Genomic DNA, 25,427 nt, shown 5'->3' with positions numbered 1-25,427 from the left:
AGTATAGAGTAAAAAAAAACCTCTAGACTCACAACTACAGAAAAACAGGCACAAATAGAGGTAATAACTTTTCTAAATCACTATTAGAAATTTTTGATGATAACTCACAGCGAGGACCAACTGAAATCTGTAGTGCAGGTTACAATAAACTAAGCAGTGTCCTTCCAGCTGCTAAGGTGCCATCTTCAGTGCGGGAGTAGGTGTCATCAGATTCTATAGAACTCACACTGAAAATGGAATAGCAGGACACTGCTTAGTTTCGTGTAGTTTGCAGAACAGACTTCAGGCAGTCCGTACTGCAGGTTACCAGCCAATAGAGAATATTATTATACAGCAGAATCCAGCACTATAATAGTTTTCTTAAGACCCTGGATGTACATTTTAACAGAAAGATTAACAAGGTTATTTAAGTAGGTGGCCTATCAATTTCTGTGAACTGCTTACTTGAACAGAAGTATTGCTAGAATGGTTGCTTCCAACTTGAACACGCACTTTATCTTCATAATCTGGCCATTGGCCTTGTGGAGTATTTAGTCGATCTTGGGATTTGGGGTTTGGAAATGTAAAATATTCCCTAGTATATGTCTGAGTTGGAATAGGATACGCCTCTGGTCTCGAAGATAGCTGTAGTTCCTGAAACAAAGACACTTAAGTAAATTATATACAACATGAAAACAATGTATTAAAAAAAAATAAGCACACAAATATTAATTTTTTTCTGATCCAAAGTAAATCTATTTCGTGCCAGAGAAATTGGTAGTTGGCATTTTAACTATTCTCAGACACTCTGCAAGATCTTTCTTCTGCCACTGAATTCTGTATCACTGATACAGTAGTAAGCTTACTGATGTCACCGATACTGACGGGTATCGCAGACCGCTGTGAGACCCGACAGTGTCTGCTGCAGTTAGTGTCTGTGAAGCTCCGTTCTCTTAACGGGGCTTTATATTCTGGAATTTTGGACGGGGCTTCTTAATGTGGACTACAGCGGATCTCTTGGACTATGGCGGACCGGAGTGGGAGCTTTGGAGCTTAGCCTCGCTTCATCCCGATGGCTCTGGTGCGGTAGCCATCAGGGTAACTTTTTGGGGGAGGTTGATGTCAGCAGCTGGCTGACATCAAGCCCAGGGGTGGTAATGGAGAGGTGTCAGACAACCCCATTACTAACCCAGTAGTAAAAAGGAAAACACACACACAAAGTCTTTTGTTAAAAGCACTCCCCAACAATTACCCTCTTTCGTCAATTTATTAAAGATCTTTAAAACTGGGCGTGGCCTAGCACTCCATGTGAGCAGACTGCTTTCAGGACTCCTCCGCAGTAATCCTGATTTTATCCGGTTAAAAGTACCTCCAGAGTACCAATACCACCCTATACCGGTGGCAGAAGATAGCAGGAACTGGCCCGGACGAGCGGTGTAACTGAGGACTGTGGCAATGGTGAGAAAAAGGCAGAGGGACGTGGGAGCAGGAGCAGGGAGTCAGGTCCATGATGGCGCCGACAGTGCGGAGGTAGTGAAGAAATCTGGTGCAGCTAATGCAGCATACACAAAGCAGCTTGAAATTGCTGCTAAACTTGAAAGATTTGCGTGGGTGGACGGAGCAGCACAGGAGGTGGCCGAAGGGGATGAGCAGGAGACCGGGGCGAAACTGGATGGAGAAGATCTGGAGCAGGGGTCCTCAAACTTTTTAAACAGGGGGCCAGTTCACGGTCCCTCAGACCATTGGAGGGCCGGAATATAGTTTTTTAAAAAAACTATGAACAAATTCCTATGCACACTGCACATATCTTATTTTGTAGTAAAAAAAACAATACAGGAACAAATACAATATTTAAAATGAAGAACAAGTAAAGTTAAATCAACCGGTATTTCAATAGGTAGGTAACTGTACCCAATAGGCAGGTAAATGTACCCAATAGGCAGCATAGGTCCTCAATAGGCAGGTAAATGTCCCCAATAGGCAGCATAGGTCCTCAATAGGCAGGTAAATGTCCCCAATAGGCAGGTAAATATCCCCAATAGGCAGCATAGGTCCCCAATAGGCAGGTAAATATCCCCAATAGGCAGCATAGGTCCCCAATGGGCAGGTAAATGTCCCCAATAGGCAGGTAAATATCCCCAATAGGCAGCATAGGTCCCCAATAGGCAGCTAAATGTCCCCAATAGGCAGGTAAATATCCCCAATAGGCAGCATAGGTCCCCAATAGGCAGGTAAATGTCCCCAATAGGCAGGTAAATATCCCCAATAGGCAGCATAGGTCCCCAATAGGCAGGTAAATGTCCCCAATAGGCAGGTAAATATCCCCAATAGGCAGGTAAATATCCCCAATAGGCAGCATAGGTCCTCAATGGGCAGGTAAATATCCCCAATAGGCAGCATAGGTCCTCAATGGGCAGGTAAATATCCCCAATAGGCAGCATAGGTCCTCAATGGGCAGGTAAATGTTCCCAATAGGCAGGCTGTTTCCCCCTTATAATGCCATATGCAGGCTGTTCCACCCCTTATAATGCCCCAAGGAGGCTGTTCCCCCCTTATAATGCCCCATGCTGGATGCCACCCCCCATATAATGCCTCATGCAGCATGTCACCACCCCCATATTATGCCCCATGCAGCATGTCACCCCCCCCCCATATTATGCCCCATGCAGGATGTCCCTTCCCCCCCATATAATGCCCCATGCAGGATGTCCCTTCTCCCCCCATATAATGCTCCATGCAGGATGTCACCCCCCATATAATGCTCCATGCAGGATATCACTCCCCTGTCTTTATAATGCCCCATGCAGCATGTCACCCCCCCCATATAATGCCCCATGCAGCATGTCACCCCCCCATATAATGCCCCATGCAGCATGTCACCCCCCCATATAATGCCCCATGCAGCATGTCACCCCCCCATATAATGCCCCATGCAGCACGTCACCCCCCCATATAATGCCACATGCAGCATGTCACCCCCCATATAATGCCACATGCAGCATGTCACCCCCCCATATAATGCCCCATGCAGGATGTCACCCCCCATATCATGCCCCATGCAGGATGTCACCCCCCCATATTATACCCCTTGCAGGATGTCACCCCCCCCCCATATAATGACCTATGCCTCCATACATTAAAAAAAAAAAAAATCCAATACTCATCTCACTTCTCACTTGCTGCCGCTGCTCTACTCTGGTCTGGACTCTAGCGTCGCGGCGGCGTCGTCCCGCTCTGCGCTGCCTGTGACGGCACTCGGGAGGGCGTGGTGTAAAGACGTCACCGCACCCTCTGACCTGAGACGTCACAAGCGCAGAGCAGGAAGACAGCGGATCTGCAGAGGCACAGGGAGAGGTAAGTATTCGCCTGCCAGAGCCCTGAGCAAGCGGGGGAGAAGGGCGGGCGCTGACACCGCTCCCCTCTCCTCCGCCCATAGCCCGGCGGGCCGGATAAAAGTCCTCCGCGGGCCGCATGTGGCCCACGGGCCGTAGTTTGAGGACCCCTGATCTGGAGGATTATGCAGTACAGGAGAGGCCAGAGGAAGGGCCAGAGGGAGAGGAGAGACAACAGGAGCAGGAAAGCATGATGCAGGAGACTTCTTAGGAGCTTGTAGTAGGGAAGCCCACAATGAGGGACATATATGATCTGGTTACGTTTTGCAAAACAGCATTAACTACCCTTACAAAGAGTGGACGGTATAAAGGAGGAAATGATCAATATGGAGGCAGCCAATAAGAAGGCTGATAACAGAGTGGGGGTGGTGGATGAAAGAGTGAGCACACTGGAGGACCAGCTCTATAAGCTGCAGAGGTCCCATACTCAATGACTGCAGCGGTGTGCCATTCTGGCTGATAAAAATAACGATTTAGAAAACAGCTCCAGGCGGAACAATGTGCGGCTGGTGGGTATCCCTGAAAAGGCAGAAGGAATCCTACAGCATTTGTTGAGGACTGGCTCCGAAATAAAATTGGCGCTAACAATTTGACCAAACTGTTTGCAGTGGAGAGAGCAAACCGCGTCCCCATGAGGCCCCTCCCTCCGGGTTCCTCCCCAAGTACCATCCTGGCCAGGATTCTTAACAATGGGGATAGAGACGTTATTCTACGGAAGGCAAGACGGCTAAGGAAATGCGTATTAATGACCAAACAGTGTCCATATACCCAGACTACTCGGCTGAGGTCCAGAAGCAAAGAATGCGGTATGGTGGGGTGAAGGAAAGGTTGAGAGATATGGAACTGGCGTACTCTACTTTGTATCCTGCTAAGCTCAGGGTTGTGGCCCTGGAATCTGATTATTTTTTTCCAACTCCGGAGGAGGCCACCAAGTGGCTGGTCTTGAACGAGAAAAAGATCAGAGCTGGTAAAGGAAGGGAGAAGTGAGAAGACGCTGAGAGACTTGGCGGGCCGTATACTTGTGACGGAGGAAAGATGGATGATGCTGTAATATAGAGACTTTTTGTTCCTGCGCTCTAGTTATCATGGCCAATGGAGGGACTGTAGATGATAGCACATATAAGCAGAGGAGAAATGGAGGGAGTGAAAGTAATTCACGGTTTTGAGATAACGTTTTTAAGTTTGCTGGGTAGAGTGTCACCCACTCTCTGGTTTAGAGGGGAGAAACACATTGGGATTCTTTGGTAATGGTTTGTTATGTTCAACAACAGTGGGGAGGGAGGGGGTTGGGAGGGGGAAGCCCTTCAGGCTATGGGTTGGTTCTAGGGGTTCTTGGGAGAAGTATTGTCCTCCACGGGATTGGGAATGTATAGGTATAGGGAAATATGGTGGGTGATCAGATTAAAATTCTTAATTTGAATGTGAGGGGATTGTCTGATGGAACACAAAGAGCGGCGATTATGGACTATATTAGGAAGGAGGGACCGGATGTGATATGCCTTCAAGAGACACATTTGATTAAGGAGAAAGTGGAGGTGTTGAAGAGAAGATGGATCGGGAGGGCATGTCACTCCACGTACTCCTCATATGCCAGGTGGATCTCGTTGTTGGTGGGAGCGTCCACAACCTTTGAGGAAATTCAAAGCCATTCGACAGTGAAGGCCAATACATTTTTGTAATCTGTAAAATTTATGAACAATTGTTATGTATACTGGCCATGTACATACCACCTCTGTACTCGGGGAAGAAGATCCAGGAGGTGATAGAGTTGCACAAAAGGGATATGGGACTACCGTCATTAATTATTGGCGATTTTAATAATGTGATGGATGAGGGATGGGATAGGCGTTAACAAGGAATAGGAAAAGGTGGCCGGAGATTTACATAATTTGGAAACTATGTGAAAGAGGCTGGAATGGTAGACCTGCGGAGGGTAAGGAATGAGGATGTGGTGTGTTATTCTTGCTACTCTGGTACTCACGGATCTCTCTCGCGAATTGATATGGCGCTGGGTAATGAATTGTTGACACAATTGATTTGTGGAGTGGAATATCTCCAGAGAGTGTTCTCGGACCATAAGCCTCTGGAGCTGCTTATTAAAAAGATGGGGGTGGGGTGGGGGGGAGATATAGACAGGGGTGCGGGTGGAGGCTCCATCCACTATGGTTGGAACATATTAATATGGAAGCAATAAAAGGAGAGTTAGACGAATATTGGGAGATCAATGAAGGCAGTGCTGATAGGCTGTTATGGGTCCGGGTGGTGTAACCTCTGTGCTTCGGTGCAAGGAGGGACCAGAGGGGCGTAACTAAGTGCCTACTCGGACCGACCCAGGTCACACGGTGGCTTAGTTTACTCCATGAACCAGGGAGGGACCGGGCAGGTGAACCAGGTGCCACTCTGGGACCGACCTTGTGTGAGAGCAAGTGACTCCCACGGGTCAGATGACAGGAGCTGACCGGTACAGCAGATGAGCACGGCAGGAAGGCTGGCGGATGATCCGGGTACATAAACAGACAGGTATGGCGGATAGCCAGACAGGTGCTCCGGGTAGGCAGGCTGGCGGGCACGGCAGGTAACTGGCGGGTGCTCCGGGTAGGCAGGCTGGCGGGCACGACAGGTAACTGGCGGGTGCTCCGGGTAGGCAGGCTGGCGGGCACGACAGGTAACTGGCGGGTGCTCCGGGTAGGCAGGCTGGCGGACAGGACTGTTAGACTGGCGGACAGGACTGTTAGACAGACTGGCGGACAGGACTGTTAAACAGACTGGCGGACAGGACTGTTAGACAGACTGGCGGACAGGACTGTTAGACAGACTGGCGGACAGGACTGTTAGACAGACTGGCGGACAGGACTGTTAGACAGACTGGCGGACAGGACTGCTAGACAGACTGGCGGACAGGACTGTTAGACAGACTGGCGGACAGGACTGTTAGACAGACTGGCGGACAGGACTGTTAGACTGGCGGACAGGACTGTTAGACAGACTGGCGGACAGGACTGTTAGACAGACTGGCGGACAGGACTGTTAGACAGACTGGAGGACAGGACTGTTAGACAGACTGGCGGACAGGACTGTTAAACAGACTGGCGGACAGGACTGTTAGACAGACTGGCGGACAGGACTGTTAGACAGACTGGCGGACAGGACTGTTAGACAGACTGGCGGACAGGACTGTTAGACAGACTGGCGGACAGGACTGTTAGACAGACTGGCGGACAGGACTGTTAGACAGACTGGCGGACAGGACTGTTAGACAGACTGGCGGACAGGACTGTTAGACAGACTGGCGGACAGGACTGTTAGACAGACTGGCGGACAGGACTGTTAGACAGACTGGCGGACAGGACTGTTAGACAGACTGGAGGACAAGGCAGCGGGACCTGAGGGCTAAAGAACGTGTTAGCACACAAAACAGCAACCTTGCACAGGCACCTCCATTTTGGAGGATGTGCCTTATAAAGGGGAAGTCCTCCGGCCATTGGCCGGGGACTCTTTAGGACGGTGCGCGTGGCCCCTTTAAGAGGGAGGGAGCGCGCGCCCTAAGCACAGTGCCCAGGGAAGCTGCGCGCGGTTCCCGCCACAGCAGCAGCAGAAGGGGAGCAGGAAGACGCCAGACCAGGGCCACGGCGGTGAGGGGAACGGCGTCTCTGCCCGGCAGGAGGCAGAGATGCCGATGCTACATAGGCGAGTGGTGTGGGATGCCATGAAGGCATATTTGAGGGGTCTTCTGTTTAGAGAAATTTCTAGATGTAAGTCTAAAACTAGATCGGAAGACAGGGCAGTGATGGAGGCTTTAGAAAGGGCGAAAAGGGAACGGATAGTGAACCCATCAGTGGAGAGTCAGAACGGGCTCAAGGAAGCTCAGAAGGGAGTCAAAGAACTATATATAAAGAGAGTAGAGAGGAAAAGAGCTTTCTAGAAGACACAACTTTACAATAAGGGTGGGGCATTTGCTATAAGTAGCGGCGGCAGCACAGAGGGAATCCTCATTTGTATACAAGCTGAAGACGGAAGAGGGGACGGAGGTGGTGGATACAGAGGATATACTGGAAGATTTTAGACTGTTTTATTTACACCTATATTCTTCTGAATCAGGAGCCTCATCAGCAGAGATGGAAGGGTTTCTTGGGGCGGCGGGACTCCCTAGGATTGCAGAGAGTGACAGGAGGACACTGGAAGCGCCTGTAACACAAGAGGAGGTTGAAAGAGCTATAATGTCTATGACAAATAATAGGGCTCTAGGGGTGGATGGACTCCCGGGTGAGATCTATAAACAGTAGGTTAAGATGGTAGCACCTAAACTAAAAGCGGTCTTCGAGGAGGCTTTGGAATGTGGTGCACTGCCGTTGTCCATGAGGGAGGCTGTGGTAGTGGTCATCCCTAAGGAAGGTAGAGACCAGAAGTTGGCAGAGTCCTACAGGCCCATTTCGTTGCTGACGGTGGATGTAAAAATTCTGGCCAACCGATTGGTGAGTGTAGTGCAAGGTCTTATCCACCCCGATCAATCCGGATTTATTCCGGATAGGTCTACAGCAATAAATATATATAGACTCTTCCTTAATCTGCAGCTGACATCGGATAACGGGGGTCGTAGGGTGGTAGTGTCGTTGAATGCACGTAAAGCATTCGACAGCGTCGAATGGAGCTATTTTTGGAAGGTGTTGGAGTGCTTGGGATTTGGACCAACCTTCATATTGTGGATACGGCTGTTGTACACATCCCCAACTGCCAGGGTCAGGGTTAATGGGCTGACATCCAGACAATTCGCTCTTCATAGGGGGACAAGACAGAGGTGTCCGCTGTCTCAGCTGCTTTTTGCGTAGGCAGTGGAGCCCGTGGCGCAGACAATTAGAAAAGCAGCCTCGGTCAAGGGGTATAAATATAGATCTATAAAAGAAAAAATAGCTTTATACGCAGATGATGTGCTGCTTTTCCTGGAAGATCCTGATGGAGTCCTTGCGGGGTATGATGAGAATTCTTGGAAGAGTTGGGGCTATGTTAGGCCTGGAAATTAATTGGGAGAAATCCAACATTCTAGCTGCGGACGGTAGTGGGGTAGACTTTAGGATAGAGGGGGATGGTAGTAGGTTGGCGGTTGTGCGGCAGTTCAAGTACCTGGGCATTCAGGTATCGCTTCCGCTCTCGAGCTATATAGACCTGAATTTGATCCCACTACTGAGTAAGTTCAGAAGCAAAGTGGGGGCGTGGTGTAGATTACATCTATCAGTGGAAGGACAAATCTTATGAAAATGGTGCTGATGTCCCAGGTGCTGTACGTGCTGCACAATGCCCCCATATGGTTACCTAAATGGTGGTTCCGTACAATCAATTCTATATTTAGTGAGCTTGTATGGGGGAAAAAACAACCGAGGATTAGTTTGGAAATATTACAGAGACCCAAAGATGAGGGGGGGCTGGCACTCCCGAGCCCGTGGATTTACTATCTAGCAGCTCAGGGTCAACAGCTGAGGAGATAGAGAGACAGAGGGCACTGGTTCGGCGTGGCGGATATGGACTCGGGTGTTGGGGAGAGATTCATTGGTTCAAGGACTGGAGGCAGGTAGTTTTAGAAAACTGGGACTGTCATGCCCCACTCTGGCCCTGATACACAAGGTATGGGAGGAGATTAAAAAGATTAGGGGAGTGGAGGCCCTGACTAATTATTCCCCTATATGGCAAAATTAAAAACTGCCGGAGTTTGACAAAATGGGGGAATTTAAAAACTGGATGAGGAAAGGAATTCAATACATGGCCCAATTACAGGCCTCGCAGGGACTAGTGAGTTTTGAGAAACTACCGGAGGAATATGAGTTATCTGAGATCTGTAGATTCCAGTATAGACAGTTCTATCACGTTTACATAGTGCAGGGTAAGACAGTATCTATGAGGGTCCAAAAAGACATATTGGTGGACTATGTGTATAGTGATGGCGGAACAAAAGGAGTTATGTCAGGTATTTATAAGGACTTAATGCACACCTTTTTAATCAATTACCCGATTAAGGCTAAAGAAACGTGGGAAGACAAATTGGGACCGATAGAAGAGGATAAGTGGGAGGTGATTATGGAATACGAACCCCAATTGTCACAGAGTAAGCCAGGAAGACTCTCACAAATATATGTGCTCCATAGAGTATACAGGAGCCCTGAAAAACTATACAGGGCAGGACTGAAACAAACTTTTGAATGCCCTCGTTGTCAGGCTGATGGGGCGGGATCGTACATATGTTGTGGCAGTGCTCCAGATTGGACTCATACTGGACAGCGGTTATTAACACTATAGAGGGAGTGTATGACTGTAGAATTGAGAGGGATCCTGTGGTTTGTATTTTAGCTTACGTGGAGGAGATCAGGATTCAAAATCAGTTCAAATTGGCGATAGCTAGGTTGTTATACACTGCACGTAAATTAATAGCCAGGCATTGGATAAATGAAGAACCGCCGACGATACAAGAATTTTTTAGACAATCAATGGCAAAAGAAAAAGGGAAAAAGTTTTCAATGCATTGTGGACACCGTGGGTGGAGAGACCATGATCCCGAAGGGAGGATGTACTTCTAAGTATTTGTTGTTGAAGTTTTTATAAGATAGGAGAGGGGGGGGGGGGGGGGTGCGCTGTAATTGAAGATATGTGACCTTGTTGGACATTGTAATATTTGGACTCTGTTTCTTTGTTTGAATTTCGTTAATAAAAAAAAAAAAAAGATCTTTAAAACTCCCACACCGGTCCGCCGTAGTCCAAGGGATCCACTGTAGTCCATATCAAGGTCCCATGACTAGAACCATCCAAAATTCCAGCATATCGAGCCCCATTCAGAGAACGGAGCGGCTTTGACCAGCAGTAAACCTTCCTGACATAACTGCGGGTCACAGCCATCCTCTTTGTGATCGCGTGTGAGCCCACAGCGGTCCGCGATACCCAGCAGCTGTCACAGGCAAAGACTTAAGTAACGTTACCGCCGTTCAGAGCCAGTGTTTCCCCACCATGCCACACAGAGGATTGCGAAGGAACCACCAGCTGTTCTGTCCCCCATTGACCTGAATGGGGTGCAGGATCAAGTTCAGATATCTAAGCCAAACTTTTTCTAAAGCAAAGCCAAACCCGACGGACCCCCACATCCCTAACAGTCACTACTACTCATGTGTCTCCGATATCACTTGTACACTACAAATTTCACACCTTAATAGTGTACTATAATGCATGGCACTCACCCAATCCTATGCACTTCATTGTTTATTACTCCATTACATTGATATGTACAGTGGGTATGGAAAGTATTCAGACCCCTTTAAAATTTTTACTCTGTTTCATTGTAGCCATTTGGAAAATTCTAAAAAGTTCATTTTCTCATTAATGTACACAATGCACCCCATCTTGACTGAAAAACACCAGAAATATAGAAATGTTTGCAAATTTATTAAAAAAGAAAAACTGAAATATCACATGGTCATAAGTATTCAGACCCTTGGCTCAGACACTCATATTTAAGTCACATGCTGTCCATTTCCTTGTGATCCTCCTTGAGATGGTTCTACTCCTTCATTGGAGTCTGGCTGTGTTTAATTAAACTGATAGGACTTGATATGGAAAGGCACACACCTGTCTATACAAGACCTCACAGCTCACAGTGCATGTCAGACCAAATGAGAATCATGAGCTCAAAGGAACTGCCCAAGGAGCTCAGTGACAGAATTGTGGCAAGGCACAGATCTGGCCAAGGTTATAAAAGAATTTCTGCATTACTCAAGGGTCCTAAGAGCACAGTGGCCTCCATAATCCTTAAATGGAAGAAGTTTGGGACCACCAGCCAAACTGAGCAAGAGGTAAAGAAGAACCCCAAGATCACTGTGGCTTAGCTCCAGAGATGCAGTAGGGAGATGGGAGAAAGTTCCACAACGTCAACTATCACTGCAGCCCTCCAATAGTCGGGCCTTTATAGCAGAGTGGCCCAACGGAAGCCTTTCCTCAGTGCAAGACATATGAAAGTTTGCATAGAGTTTGCTCAAAAACACATGAAGGACTCCCAGACTATGAGAAATAAGATTCTATGGTCTGATGAGACGAAGATATAACTTTTTGGTGATAATTTTAAGCGGTATGTGTGGAGAAAACAAGGCACTGCTCATCACCTGCCCATACAATCCCAACAGTGAAACATGGTGGCGGCAGCATCATGTGTTTTTCAGCTGCAGGGACAGGACGACTAGTTGCAACTGAAGGAAACTTAAATGCAGCCAAGTACAGAGATATCCTGGATGAAAACCTCTTCCAGAGCGCTCTGGACCTCAGACTTGACCGAAGTTTCACCTTCCAGCAGGACAATGACCATAATAACACAGCTAAAATAACAAAGGAGTGGCTTCAGAACAACTCTGTGACCATTCTTGACTGGCCCAGCCAGAGCCCTGACCTAAACCCAATTGAGCATCTCTGGAGAGACCTGAAAATAACTGTCCACCAACGTTCACCATCCAACCTGAAGGAACTGGAGAGGATCTGCAAGGAAGAATGGCAGAGGATCCCCAAATCCAGGTGTGAAAAACTTGTTGCATCATTCCCAAGAAGACTCATGGCTGTACTAGCTCAAAAGGGGGCTCCTACTCACTACTGAACAAAGAGTCTGAATACTTATGACCATGTGATGTTTCAGTTTTTCTTTTTTAATAAATTTGCAAACATTTCTACATTTCTGTTTTTTTCAGTCAAGATGGGGTGCAGAGTGTACTTCAATGAGAAAATGAATGAACTTTTTAGAATTTACCCAATGGCTGCAATGAAACAAAGAGTGAAGAATTTAAAGGGGTCTGAATACTTTCTATACCCACTGTACATTCTAGGCAATTCTATATGAATCCCCACTAAGTTCTATCCAAATTGTGTGCATATATTGGTGTTGATATTTGTAAACCAAGATTTATGAACACATGAGAGATTCTGAAATGATGTCTATAAAAATCATGTTTTATTAATTTTCGCTGTTCTATATCAATTTTGCACATTATGCATTTTTTTATGCACCACCTCAGTCAAAGTTCTTAAAATTTGTTGGGTTCCTATGAAATATAGGTATCCGTTTTTTGATAGGATGACATTTTTATCAAATAGGGAGGAATTTCTGCCTTCCAGTCAGTTTCAAAAGTAGAAAAGAAATCATGTTATCAATGGAAAGATGGTATATAAATGAATATGTAATGTGTTAAATGATATATTGATGAACTGTGATCATGTGATGGGCAGTCAACTTGGGAAAGCTGACGTCATAGTGGGCTGGTTTAGAAGCATACAAGTCTTTCTTTAAATGCAGTCCATGTACATGTGAAGTAGCTGCCCAGTTTGGCTTAGTATTCACATCATCCAAGTAAACCTAGTATATGATCATGTTAATAATTTATATCTAACACTTATCACCATCTCCAATTTATTGTTATGAGATAGAAAATCTCAATAAAATAAAAGAACAAAAGATGCAAGTCTAAGATACCGAATCACAACGGCTTCTCCGTTCAGTTAATACGCGCTCACTTTTGGAGTGTCACGTTGCTTAGATATGTACTGCAGAGAATTTGGATGCCATGAATACACATAGGCCAAACTGGGCAGCTATTCCGCATGCATATGTACTGCATTTAAAGACACAATCGCACTAACTTTTTTATCTATTAACCCCTTTACCCCCGAAAGTCTTTTGCACGTTAATGACGGGCCAATTTTTACAATTTTGACCACGGTCACTTTATGACGTAATAAGTCTGGAACGCCTCGATGGATCCCACAGATTCTGAGAATGTTTTTTCGTGACATACTGTACTTCATAATATAGGTAAAATTTATTTCAGATGACTGGTGTTTATTTGTGAATAAATTGAACATTTGGCAATTTTCAAACTTTGAATTGTCATGCCCTTAAATCAGAGAGAGATCTCACACAAAATAGTTAACAACATTTCCCACATGTCTACTTTACATCAGCACAATTTGGGAATCAAAATGTTTTTTTGTTAGGAAGTTCTAAGGGTTAAAAGTTAACCAGCGATTTCTCATTTTTCCACAAAAATGATCTTTTACCCCCAATTTTTTTTCATTTTCACAAGGGTGTCAGGAGAAATTGGAATCCAAAAGTTGTTGTGCAATTTTTCCTGAGTACACCGATACCCCATATGTGGTCGAAAACTACTTTTGAGGCACACTGCAAAGCTCAGAAGGGAAGAAGCGCCATACTGGAGTTCAGATTTTGCTGGGCTGTTTTGACGGTGCCATGTACTTTTACAGCGATAATACATTTACATGGTTTTTTTTTGTTTTTTTTCCGCTTTTACACAATAAAAACTATTTTATAGAAAAAATAGTTTTTTTGCAGCTCTTTATTCGGAGAGCTATAACTTTTTTACTTTTCGGCTGATGGAGCAGTATGGCGGCTTGTTTTTTTGTGGGACAAGATGACGTTTGCAGCGGTACCATTTTTATTTACATTTGTCTTTTTGATTGCGTTTTATTCCACTTTTTGTTTGGCGGTATGATGATAAAGCATTGTTTTTTTTGTTGTTTTTTTTTACTGTCTTCACTAAAGGGGTTAATTAGTAGGACAGTTTTATAGGTTAGGTTGTTCCAGAAGCGGCGATACCAAATATGTGTAGTTTTATTGTAGTTTATTTTTTTTCTTTTCATAATAATATTTATTTATGGGTACAATATATATTTATTATTTTTAAATATATATTTTTACAACTTTTTTTTTTCATTTTTTTACTTCGTTCCACTATGTGACTTTTACTTTTAGCAGTCTAATCACAGTTATAAGGTATAGCAGTGCAGAATCACTGCTATACCTTATGACCTGTCAGCCCTGCAGACATAAGTTAGTATGATCATGCACTGCACATGATCAAACTAACTTGCTGGCGCCTGGTAACCCGGATGTCGTCATGACGACATCTGGTCACCATGGCAATTATTGGGACCCCGCAATGATAACGCGGGGTCTCCGATCCAAGAGCAGAGGGGCTTTTTTCCCTCTGCTTGCTTAATGCTGCGATCGTAGCATTTTAGAGGGGTAAAGTGGCGGGAGCGGTGCAGGGACTGCTCCTGGCACCGAGTGCCGGGTGTCAGCTGTCCAAATTAGCAGACTCCTAGTGGTGATCGCGTCCTCACGGCCTCTATGCTGGTTCGATCGCCGAAGCGTAAATAATACATACCAGGTCCATAAGGCCCAGGGCACACGGATGTATTATTACGCACAATGTCAGAAAGGGGTTAAATGTGTGAGTGTATTAATATACTACTCACCTGCTGCTGCTATTTCTGGTGTCCAGCGCCGTTCTGCTCAGCTTCTCCATGATGTCACTGCTCTGCAGACTCTCCAGGTCACATTGCGCTCTACTTGACCCTGAAGTGACTTTTACAATGAATGTCTATGGAGCCTCAGAACAAGGCTCCATAGTCTGTCAACGTAAAATAGACTTTTGGCTCATGCATAGCACAGAGTAAGCTGGCTAGTCAGAATTTTGGTGATGTCACAGAAAAGGCTAACAAAACGGTGCTGGACCCCGGAGAGCGCAGCAGTAGATGGGTATAGTAATACACTCACACTACATTACATGCATGTACACAGACACACGCAAAAAAAGATAGTGTGAGTGCTTCTTTAAAGTAAAACTTGGGTATTTCTTAACCAGCCCAGTATGAAGTCAGCTTTCCCAAGTAAACAGCCCGTCACAGACTATCTCACAATCACAGTTCATCAATATATGTTAATCATATTACTTATTCATTTATATGCCATCTTCCTGTTGATATTATTTCCTTTCTACTTATATTTAATATATGTTACATAATGGAGTCTCTCTTTTAAAATGGACAGCTATCCATCAAACCAATAGCTCCACCTGTCATAGATCTTTTTTGGTCACAAATCCCTTGCGATTTAAATCTTTTTACCATTGTCTTTTACGGTCTATAATTACTACTTGAGGGGGTTTGTATCTTGCTGAAATGCGTTATTTCCTAGACAATAAATATATATATTTTATATATATTTTATCTATTTGTGGTATTTATAAATAATTACCTCACAATAATATTTATTTATCGGTCATTGGCGGACCTGGATATCCAACTGCTTGAATAGTGATCCTCAAGCCAGAGGAAACACACTGCTGTTCAAAAAGGCCAAAGCCTCAAGTGAGGCTGCAACCATCCCATTATTGTTACGCTATGGCCGCAATCAAGGATTGTTTTCAGTACAGGGTGAGAGCCACTCTTCTATCAATGTCTTTCGCTCTACCTCATCTCTCGATCTCATACATACAAATATTACATATACGAACCCAGAAATGTTTGTTAGTATGTGCATTCTTTAAGTATAAATATATATATTTATGTTATCTCGTGTAGGTATTTATCTCTAGACCGTGAAATAAGGGTAGGCACCAGTATGACGAGCAAGTATCAGGTTTCTAGGGTTAGAATTAAAAAAAAAAAAGTAAACTATTGCAATAGTTCTAGTAAATGACAATCACATTTATTATGCTTGACTAGTATCCTACACTGTGATCAATGGTGCATAGAACAAAGCACTCTTATGTAAGTTGCAAATATATTTGGAATGCATTTTATTTATTTTACTCACTTATATAGCACCACTAATTCCACAGTGCTTTACACACATTATCATCACTGTCCCCATTGGGGCTCACAATCTAAATTCCCTATCTGTATGTCTTTGGAGTGTGGGAAGAAGCCGGAAAACCCGGAGGAAACCCACACAAACACGGGGAGAACATACAAACTCCTTGCAGATGTTCTTGGTGGGATTTGAACCCAGGAGCCCAGCACTGCAAGGCTGCAGTGCTAACCACTGAGCCACCGTGCTGCCCCCTGCATTTGTAGCAATCTATCCAACAACTAAATACATTTGTGGCTTGCCTCACACAATGTATCCAAAGTGTCCTAGCAGCAGTTTTCTTAACACTATAATGGTAGGTCACATGTGAGCAGCCTGTGTGGCCTGCAGAGTCTTTGGATTTGTCACTAATCAAGCACATCTGGGACGTCCATTGCAAAGGGAGCTGCCAGAAGCAGATGTTGATGATTTGTGAACTCAAGTTCATTCAGCACAGCAGAACATTCCTCAGACAACCATTTATAACCTCATTGACAGCAGCCAAGGCTGTAAGTGTGGGGATTTATGCACATGACGCCGATACTCAATACTGAATAAATTGAAAGGCCTTTGACATTTTTTTTTCATCATTTGCATATCATTAACATATTGATCCTGTGATTTTCATAAAACCATGAGTTTTCCTTCGTGGAAAGAAAACTTAAATGTTGAGGAGTGTATAGACAAGTACTGAATTCTTGCAACAAAAACTACATTTATTAAGACAGCAGCAAAATTCTAACTTTACCTATGCTTTAAAACATGAAGGGTAATAACTTTGTGATAAACAAAAAATAAATCAACTTTTTATTTTTCCAAGACTGTAATAGGAGGTTTTTTTTTAGGTTAATTCCACTTAGAAAGCCATTTTTTCCTGAATCTAAGGTAAATTATTTACATTATTAAAAGTATGTTTTGGAAAAAGTCACTGCAGCTTTTTTATGCAATTTCAAGACAAAACCAGGAGTTGAATTGAAAAGGAAAAAAAAAGGAAAATCTAGAGGAAGGGCACGAAGAAGGAACAGCAAAACATTTTTTTGAGGAAAGATTTCAGACAATAACTAACCTCTGTACACAAATTTCCAGTAGACACTGATGTGATTTTCACTGGTGCAGTACTGCCATATGTACTGCCATATATATTTTTTCCGGCTGGACTTTGAGGCTGATCTTTAAAAATAAATATACGAAAACAGGTATTAAAAGGATAGACCCACCACTAAATATCACATTCATTCAATACATAGATATTAAAAATAAATAACTTGCAAATGAAACTTTCTTTACCAATCAAAAAAATGTACTGTACATGTATGTTATATACATACAGTACATACTGGTGCCACCCAGTGTTAAAAAAAAAAATCTAGCAATGTGAACGTGTATCTAATGAGCAGATCGATACCACTGACTCACCACAGCCAGTTCTTTGCATATTGATTCTCCATTCTCGGCAGCACAACCAACAGAAGTAGCTTGTAGGACACAGAGCCATTTCTATTGTCAGCTCTGTAGTAAATGGTGAATCACTAAAAAATATGTGGCTATGGGAAAAGTAAGCAGGCATGACAAGCAGCTCTCTGCTCCATATACTATCCACATGTAACAGATGCTGAAAATATACTGTTAAATGAGAACACCATAGGTTTAAGCAGAAAGTATACATTTTGTCAGATATGTTCAATTTCAAGCTTACTTGCTACATTGGGACTGGAACGATGATCAGCACGGTTCTTAAGTAGTCGATCATCCCCAGGTAATTTCTTTGGTTCGGAGTATTCTGGCCAAGGTATTTGTGGACTTTCAGGTGACCCATTCTTGCCAGTATTACTGTAAAGCTCAAACCCCTCACTTTTTGGTCTAGGTTTTCCTGAGCCACGGCGATCTGAAACCACAATTAATCTTTTTTAAATGTAAACAGACACCTTCAGTTATTTTAAAAAAATTAAGAACTTTGCTGCATTAACAAGGTAGGAAAAAGGGGGGGGTCATTTTGCAAGGCTTATGTAACTTTGTATGGCATTTACACAATTCATATATCTGTGCAGGTCTCAGTAAATCACATATCTTGTGCAGGTCATTAGCATTATGTAAAAAAACACTAAAGGACCATTCATCAAGACTGACTTGTCATGCTAGTTTTCTATTATTACTAATAACTGAATGAATCTTCAGACATTCAAATGAATGGGAAATACACTGCAGTACACGGCACCGTCAAACAATGTATGGAGCTGTAGTGTCCCACACCCTTCATTGCTCACACGCAGCTGCTGCACACCATGCCAAGACAAGTGAGCTATGCTAGTTAAGCAAAAAGTACAAAAAAAAGGGTGCATTTTTGTTTGTGCTCCGTATCTATTTGTTTCCACTCTTTTTTAAATTAATGTGTTTTTGGTTTCACACAGTTTTGAAAAGTAAAATTTTACATTTTATAATCTTCCTCTATAATTATAGCCCATCCTATAACTACCAGGTATTTGCAAATTCTAGGTGGGACCTTGCCTCAAAATCTGCCTGCTCCAGCCCCTAAAATATTTAACCAGCCATCATTGTCCACCCATAAATACCACTTCCCTATAACAGCTATCTACTTCTCCCTTTAAATTGCGAACCACACCATCCCTCATAATTGTCAGAAACCCCTTATAATTTCTAGCCACAGCCCTCTGCTTCAAATCACAGTTCCTCCTATCACTGTATTAAAATACACGTATGTGTACTGCCATGCCAATATACTGAGACTATTATTCTCAAATTCCCCCACTTGCTGTTCTGGTAAGTGGGCAATATACATAGCTGGAATAGAAATATGCATCTTCTTACCAGCCATACTCAACTATTTCTCTGTGAGCTATGCATGCCATTCAGGGAGTGACAGACTACCCTCCATCTTGCTCTGTGATCTCCTCTCCCCTTATTTCAGGAGAGAAGGAGGGAGCATGCTCAGTATGCACTGTTGCATTAGAGAATATGGCTGGCTCCAATCCTCAAATAATGTTTACTGTAAAAAGAATCTATAGATCTGCTGTTCCAAACATGAAACAAAAGCCCTATAGAATAGGACAGCTTTCTGTTTGGGCAGAGATGCTCACACTCCACCCCCTTAAACATTTACTACAGGTAACTCAAAGGATGAAGAATCTTCCAGAACTCCAGTCTTCAGCCCATCTGCAACGCTGCACACCTGGGAGTACATGTTGACATAGCTGAGAGGACTCATGGCTCCTCGTGTAACAATCCATCAGCATTTTGGTGTTTGTTATCTTTTGGATATCATACGATAAACTTATAGGGTTGAAAGTCTGAGCTCCATTTAACATCCGTTTTGACTAAAACTCTGCTTCCTGCACCCACAAATCAGCACTGTAGATCTACCACATCATTTCCTAGGACAATATCTGCAGGCAGGCCACTCATCAACCCAACCACGCATTGCTTGACCCCAAAGCCAAAGTCCAGTTCTACAATTGCTTTTAGAATATTCGTCCATTAGAGTTCAGATAATTCAATGGTAATCCCAGGGCCTTGCAGTATTGCCTCTGACCGAAGCGCTCTGGGATCAGCCATAGTGAGAAATTCCCCAGAGTCACAAATAACAAGAACTCTCCGAGCGTCCAGCACGACCTTGTGTAAGTGCTTTCTTTGATGTTTAGAGGATCACCTGCACCCCATAAACCCATAATGGTTGAACATGGGTATCTGAGTCATTAGACAAGTCAAATTGGAGAGGTGACACCTCTTCCTCCATTGTATTTGGCTGTAAATAATTGATAGGCCTATTTGGTGCAGGGTGATTCCTCAATTGATCATGAGGGCAGGTGTCTTGCAAATGCCCAGACTGCCCACGTCGGTAACATCTGCGCTGTGTCACACTCCTTCCCATTTGCATTCTGGGGAAGGAGGTAAGGGAACCTGAAGGATGATATTCCTGTGAAAGTGCATGAGGTGGTTGTTGTAGTGGAGGACGATTCCTCCACTGGATAGCTGGGCATGTGGTCTGCAGATGCCCACAACCATAACACCTGAAGTTTACTACTTTCTCTCCTTGTCGCATTCCAGAGGGTGAGGTAGGACTAGCTGGAAGGTGATGGACAAGGTGGTGGAGTGTTGGTAGTTTTTTCTCCATCCACCAGTAGCTTTTTCCACTGAGGGTTGATGGTGAGGACCTCATCAGCTAAAGCGGCAGTTTGTTCTACTGTAACAGGTTTTCTCTCACGCACCAATTCCCTTATCTCAGCGGGGCATTTGGCAAAGAACTGTTCTTTTAAGATTACCTGGATAATAATCTCATGAGTTAAGGCCTCTTCTCCCTCCAGCCAGCGATGACACCTGTTTGATTCTATGGGCATACATTTTAAAAAAGCCCTCCCCTTTACAGGCTAACAAGCATAACAGAGTCCAGTAAGGGTCTGGAGTTACTCATACTCACGGTTCATAGCTCGATACGCTTCTGCAGCTCCACCCTCTAAAAGCCCCACCAGATGGCTGACCTGCTCCACTTCTGGAACTTCCATTAACTGACATTTATGTTTAAAGTCTTGGAAGAGTCCCTCAATGTCCATTGAAGCTTCATTAAACAGCTTAAAGTCATTGCGGATGTAGCATCGGCGTCTCTGCCTCCTGCCGGGCAGAGACGCTGTTCCCCTCACCGCTGCGGTCCAGGTCTGGCGTCCACTTGCTCCCCTGCTGCTGTGGCGTGCTCTGCGCACAGCATCCCGGGCTCTGTGCTTAGGGCGCGCGTGCGCTCCCTCTTAAAGGGGTCGCACGAGCCATCCTATAGAGTCCCAAGCCAAAGGCCGGAGGACTTCCCCTATATTAGGCACCTCCTCCAATATGGAGGTGCCTGTGCAAGGTTGTTGTTCCGTGTGCTAAACAATCGCTCCAGCCCTCAGGTCCCGCTGCCTGTCAGTCCAGCCCGTCAGTCTGTCTACAGTTGTGCCCGCCAGCTTGCTTACCTGGAGCACCTGTCTGTAACCTGCCATGCCTGCCAGTCTGCCTACCTGGAGCACCAGCCTGTTACCTGTCGTGCCCGCCAGCCAGTGTACCCGAAGCACCTGCCAGTTACCCACCGTGCCCGCCTGCTCGCCTACCCGGAGCACCAGTCTGGCTATCTGCCGAACCAGCCTGCTTATCTACCCAGTCCAACAGTCAGCCTTCCTGCCGTGCTCATCCGCTGTACCGGTCAGTTCCTGCCATCTGACCTGTGGGAGTCACCTGCTCTCACACAAGGTCGGTCCCAGAGTGGCACCTGGTCCACCTGTCCGATTCCTCCCTCGTTCACGGAGTCTACTAAGCGGCCGTGTGACCTTGGTCGGGCCGTGTAGGCACTTAATCACGCCCCTCTGGTCCCTCCTTGCACTGAGGACCACTCTTGTGGCTTCCCTCATGGTGGGTGTTGTGATTAATGCCTGCTTGGGGATTCTAGCTGCTTCCATAGCGAGAGGTCTTTCATAAGCTCTCTGAACGGCTTCTCGTTTATTTCTATGGTGGCTTCATCCCCAAGTAAAGTCATCTCCTCCTCATACCACACAACCCACTGACTTTTTTGGGTATTTACTTTCAGGTCCTGTCTTTCCTTAAATTGCTTTGGGAATCCCTCTCTTGTGCAATACTGAAGGCTAGTTTCATCCAAAACATCAATTAATTGATCTTTGGACAGTCCTTTCTAACTGACCCCTAATTCACGGGCCTTTGTTTGTAGGTTCCAACAGTCCAATTCCTGTATCCTGAGGTTCTGGCTCCATTCCGTCTGCTCTAATCTCACCGCTGCCAACCAGTTTGTGACGGGGAGTGTGACAGAGCAGGCAGAGAAAGCAGGCCGGTGAACAATCCAACAACCTTTATTATGACTGGGAGAATATAACAACAAAGGTAGCTATGGTTCTTTAGAGTCTTCAAGGTGGCAACATAAAAAATGACAAATCCGGGGGCACCACCCGGTAATCCAACACCAAGGAAAATGCAACAACAGTCCTTAGACTAGTTCCTCAAATCCAGCAGAGTGGGCAAGACATCACAATACCACGTGGCAACTGCTCTCCAATCTCCAATAGTCCATACACATGCACAGCAGCAGATCCTCTCACTTTACATGACACAACATCAACTAACAAACCAAACATGTGGTTAGTGTTTTACCACCCTTAGCACCAGCCCCCTGAATGGGCAGAGATACTCAACCTAAACCCTCTTAAACATTTACTACAGGTAGCTCAAAAGATGAAGAAGCTTCCAGAACTCCAGTCTCCAGTCTGTCTACGGTGTTGCACACAAGGGAGGCCCCTTGCAGAGAGGAACAAAGACACACATGCACCCACCAGTTGAAGGACAGAAAATGCTAATGTAGGCCTGATTACAGTATGGTCTATGAAAACAGGCTGAGGAGATGTGGGGGAGAATTAACACTCACCTACATGTGCCAATACCATACAAGTAATCAGGAACCACTTTTAAGGCACAGTGCAAAAGCCCAGAAGAAAAGGAGTTGCATAATAGTGCAGATTTCACTGTTATGGTTTGCGCGTGCCATGACCCACTGAAAGAGCCTCTGAGGTGCCAGAACAGCAGAACCTCACTTAAGCGACCCCATTTTACAAACTACATCTCTCAATGAATTCATTTAAGGGTGCAGCGATCATATTGACGCCACGGGCGTGACACAGAATTTTATACTATTTGGCAGTGAAGAAAAAATAAATTTTTACCACAAAAAAAATAGTTTTAACTCTAGATTTTCCTTTTTCACAGTGGAAAATGGGAGGGATGGAGAACTATTTGCCTCCTGCAGCATAGATTTTCCTAGAATAGGAATATACAGAGCCCATAAGTGCTAGAAGAGCAGAATACTCTTCTCAAGTGACCCTATTTTGGAAATTATAACCTTTTGGGAATTTATCTACAGGTGTAATGACGATTTTGACTCCATGGGTGTTTTCCAGAAACAAGCAGCAGTGGATGATGCTGAGTGAAAATATACTGAGGCAGCAGAGATACCCTGGACTCCGGCTAGCCTCTGTTCAGCGGTGTCCTTTTCAGAAATCGCACAAAACTGTAGAAGACCGCCCGTTTATGAATGCCTAAAAAGACGGACACCATCGGATAAGAGGCCAGCCCACGTCCAAAGTGACTCCATCTGCCTCATTTAAAGGAATCTTCCACCAGTGATTCAGTCCGTATCACGTGTTTTAGAGATTTACACGAAAACCCTGATGTAAGTGCTCAGCGTAGTGCGCTGGATAAATGTGAGTTGAGCCTTACCGTGATCTTTGGGAGGCAAAAAGAACAAATTAACAGTAGGTCAAGAATTGGTTTTATATATTTTTTACACCATTCCTTGTGCGGTATACGTGATAGATCCTAGTTACTTACCAGTAACGGGATTTTACAGAGCCCATGACAGCACCACCTGAGAGAGGGTATCCGCCCACCAAGGACAGGAATCTACTGAATAAAAAGGCGGTACCTCTCTTCCGCATCAGTTTTTGTCTCAGAGCATGAGAGGGCCTCTGAAAAATAGGTTAGTACACAACTACCACCAAAACATTTCTCTATAAAACACCCTTAGAAGTGCCCACCATAAGTGATAGAGGGGAGGGAATTAATAGGGTGCTGTCATGGGCTCTGTAAAATCCCGTTACCGGAAACTAGGATCTTTTCCCCTTCTCCCATGACAGCACCACCTGAGAGATTTAGAGAGATCAGACACCAGAGGGAGGGATCACTGTTGCAACACCTTTCTCCCAAAGGACAGATCAGTAGAAGAGGAAAGGTCAAGACGGTAATGCTTGTAGAATGTAGAAGGGGATGACCAAGTTGCCGTCTTACATATGATGTCGATGGGCACATTCGCCTTCTCAGCCCAGGAAGCAGCTACAGCCCTGGTGGAGTGGGCCTTCAGGTTCTCTGGAACTGGAAGATTTCTAGAGGAGTACACTAAACCAATGGTGTCCCTGACCAACCTAGCTATGGTCCCCTCGTAACCTTAAGCCCTTTTCTAGCCCCCTGAAATGAGATGAATAAGGTGTCACTTTTCCTCCAGGCCTTCGTCTCCTCCAAATACTGGACTAATACCCTCTTTACATCTAAAGTGTGAAGCTTTTGTTCCTCTGAATTTCTAGGATATGGAAAGAAGGAAAGGAGAGTAATTACTTGTGTCCTATGGAATTTGGAGGCTACTTTTGGAAGATAGGCCGGGTCTGGTCTTAAGGTTACTCTATCCATACACACTTGAGTGAACGGATGGTTTACTGACAGCGCGTGTAGATCACTAACCCTACGAGCTGAAGTTAGAGCTACCAGCATGACTATTTTTAAGGTGAGAACTTTCTCCGAAATCTTCTCTAAGGGCTCAAAGGGAGGCTTGGTTAGCAGCTCTATAATCAGATTAAGGTCCCAAGGAGGCATCCTTGGAGTAGGGATAAGTCTAGATCTACTGCAAGCTTTAATGAATCTGATGATGCACCTATTTGCTGCCAAGTCGCAATTATATAGTGCCCCCAGAGCTGATACTTGAACCTTAAGGGTACTGGTGGCTAACACCATGATTAAGCCCTTCTGAAGGAACTCCAGGATGGCCCCAATAGGAACCCTCCCTTTGGTGGACTGACCTGAGGTAAACAGAAATTTAGCCCAGGTTCCGCCATAGATTCTAGTAGTCACCAGCTTCCTACTTGCCAGTAGAGTAGCGAATAGACCTGGAGAAAACCCCTCCTGTGTTAGTAGTGACCTTTCAAAATCCAGGCCGTCAAATGCAGGCCCGATCTCTGGGGATGGAAGACTGGGCCCTGACTGAAAAGATCTGGGGTGTCCGTAAGGACCCATGGTTCCGCTTGGGACATTCTCTTCATCCAAGTGAACCATGGTCTCTTGGGGCAAAACGGGGCGATCAATATAACCCTCGCCTGTTCTTCTCGATCTTCATCTGGATAGTAGGAGTCAGCATTAGAGGGGGAAATGCACAGGCCAGGGTAAAGTTCCAGGGAATTTGCAGCGCGTCCACAGCAAAAGGCTTCTCCTTTGGATTTAGGGAGCAAAAGATTTTGGTTTTCCGTTTGTTTGCAAACAGATCTATCTGAGGTTGCCCCATCGCCAGACAATCTGCCGGAATATTGCTGGATTCAATTCCCATTCTCCTTGTTTCAAAATGTGCCGACTTAGAAAATCGGCTCTTACGTTCTCTTCTCCTCTATTATGCAGTGCCGAGAGCGTAAATAGATGATTCTCTGCAAAATGAAGGACCTGTTCTGTAACTAACATCAGAGGAAGGGATCTTGTTCCCCCCTGACGATTGATATAGGCGACAGTTGTTCGGTTGTCCGACATTATCCGGATGTGTTGACCCTGAAGTTGAGAACTGAACTCTACTATCGCGTTTCTGACTGCCAACAGCTCCC

The 25,427-nt window shown here is 44.9% G+C and overlaps 1 protein-coding gene across 26 annotated transcripts in view; it reads right to left on the bottom strand.

Moving 5' to 3' along the window:
* AFDN (afadin, adherens junction formation factor) overlaps window positions 1-25,427 on the bottom strand; it is a 504,890-nt gene that overhangs the window by 151,393 nt on the left and 328,070 nt on the right. For all 26 annotated transcript variants that reach the window (XM_073671547.1, XM_073671557.1, XM_073671558.1 and 23 more), the window contains 3 exons: window positions 17,729-17,917; window positions 17,099-17,202; window positions 445-633 (listed from right to left, as the gene is read on the bottom strand). In XM_073671547.1, the coding sequence (XP_073527648.1) occupies window positions 445-633; window positions 17,099-17,202; window positions 17,729-17,917 (482 nt within the window). The remainder of the gene's footprint in view (window positions 1-444; window positions 634-17,098; window positions 17,203-17,728; window positions 17,918-25,427) is intronic.

Source organism: Phyllobates terribilis, unplaced genomic scaffold (assembly GCF_046119375.1).
Source record: "Phyllobates terribilis strain yellow unplaced genomic scaffold, ASM4611937v1 Scaffold_3__8_contigs__length_932513732, whole genome shotgun sequence".
Lineage (NCBI taxonomy): Eukaryota > Metazoa > Chordata > Amphibia > Anura > Dendrobatidae > Phyllobates > Phyllobates terribilis.
The sequence above is the reverse complement of the archived record's forward strand: the minus strand, read 5'-3'. Positions and strand labels throughout refer to the sequence as shown.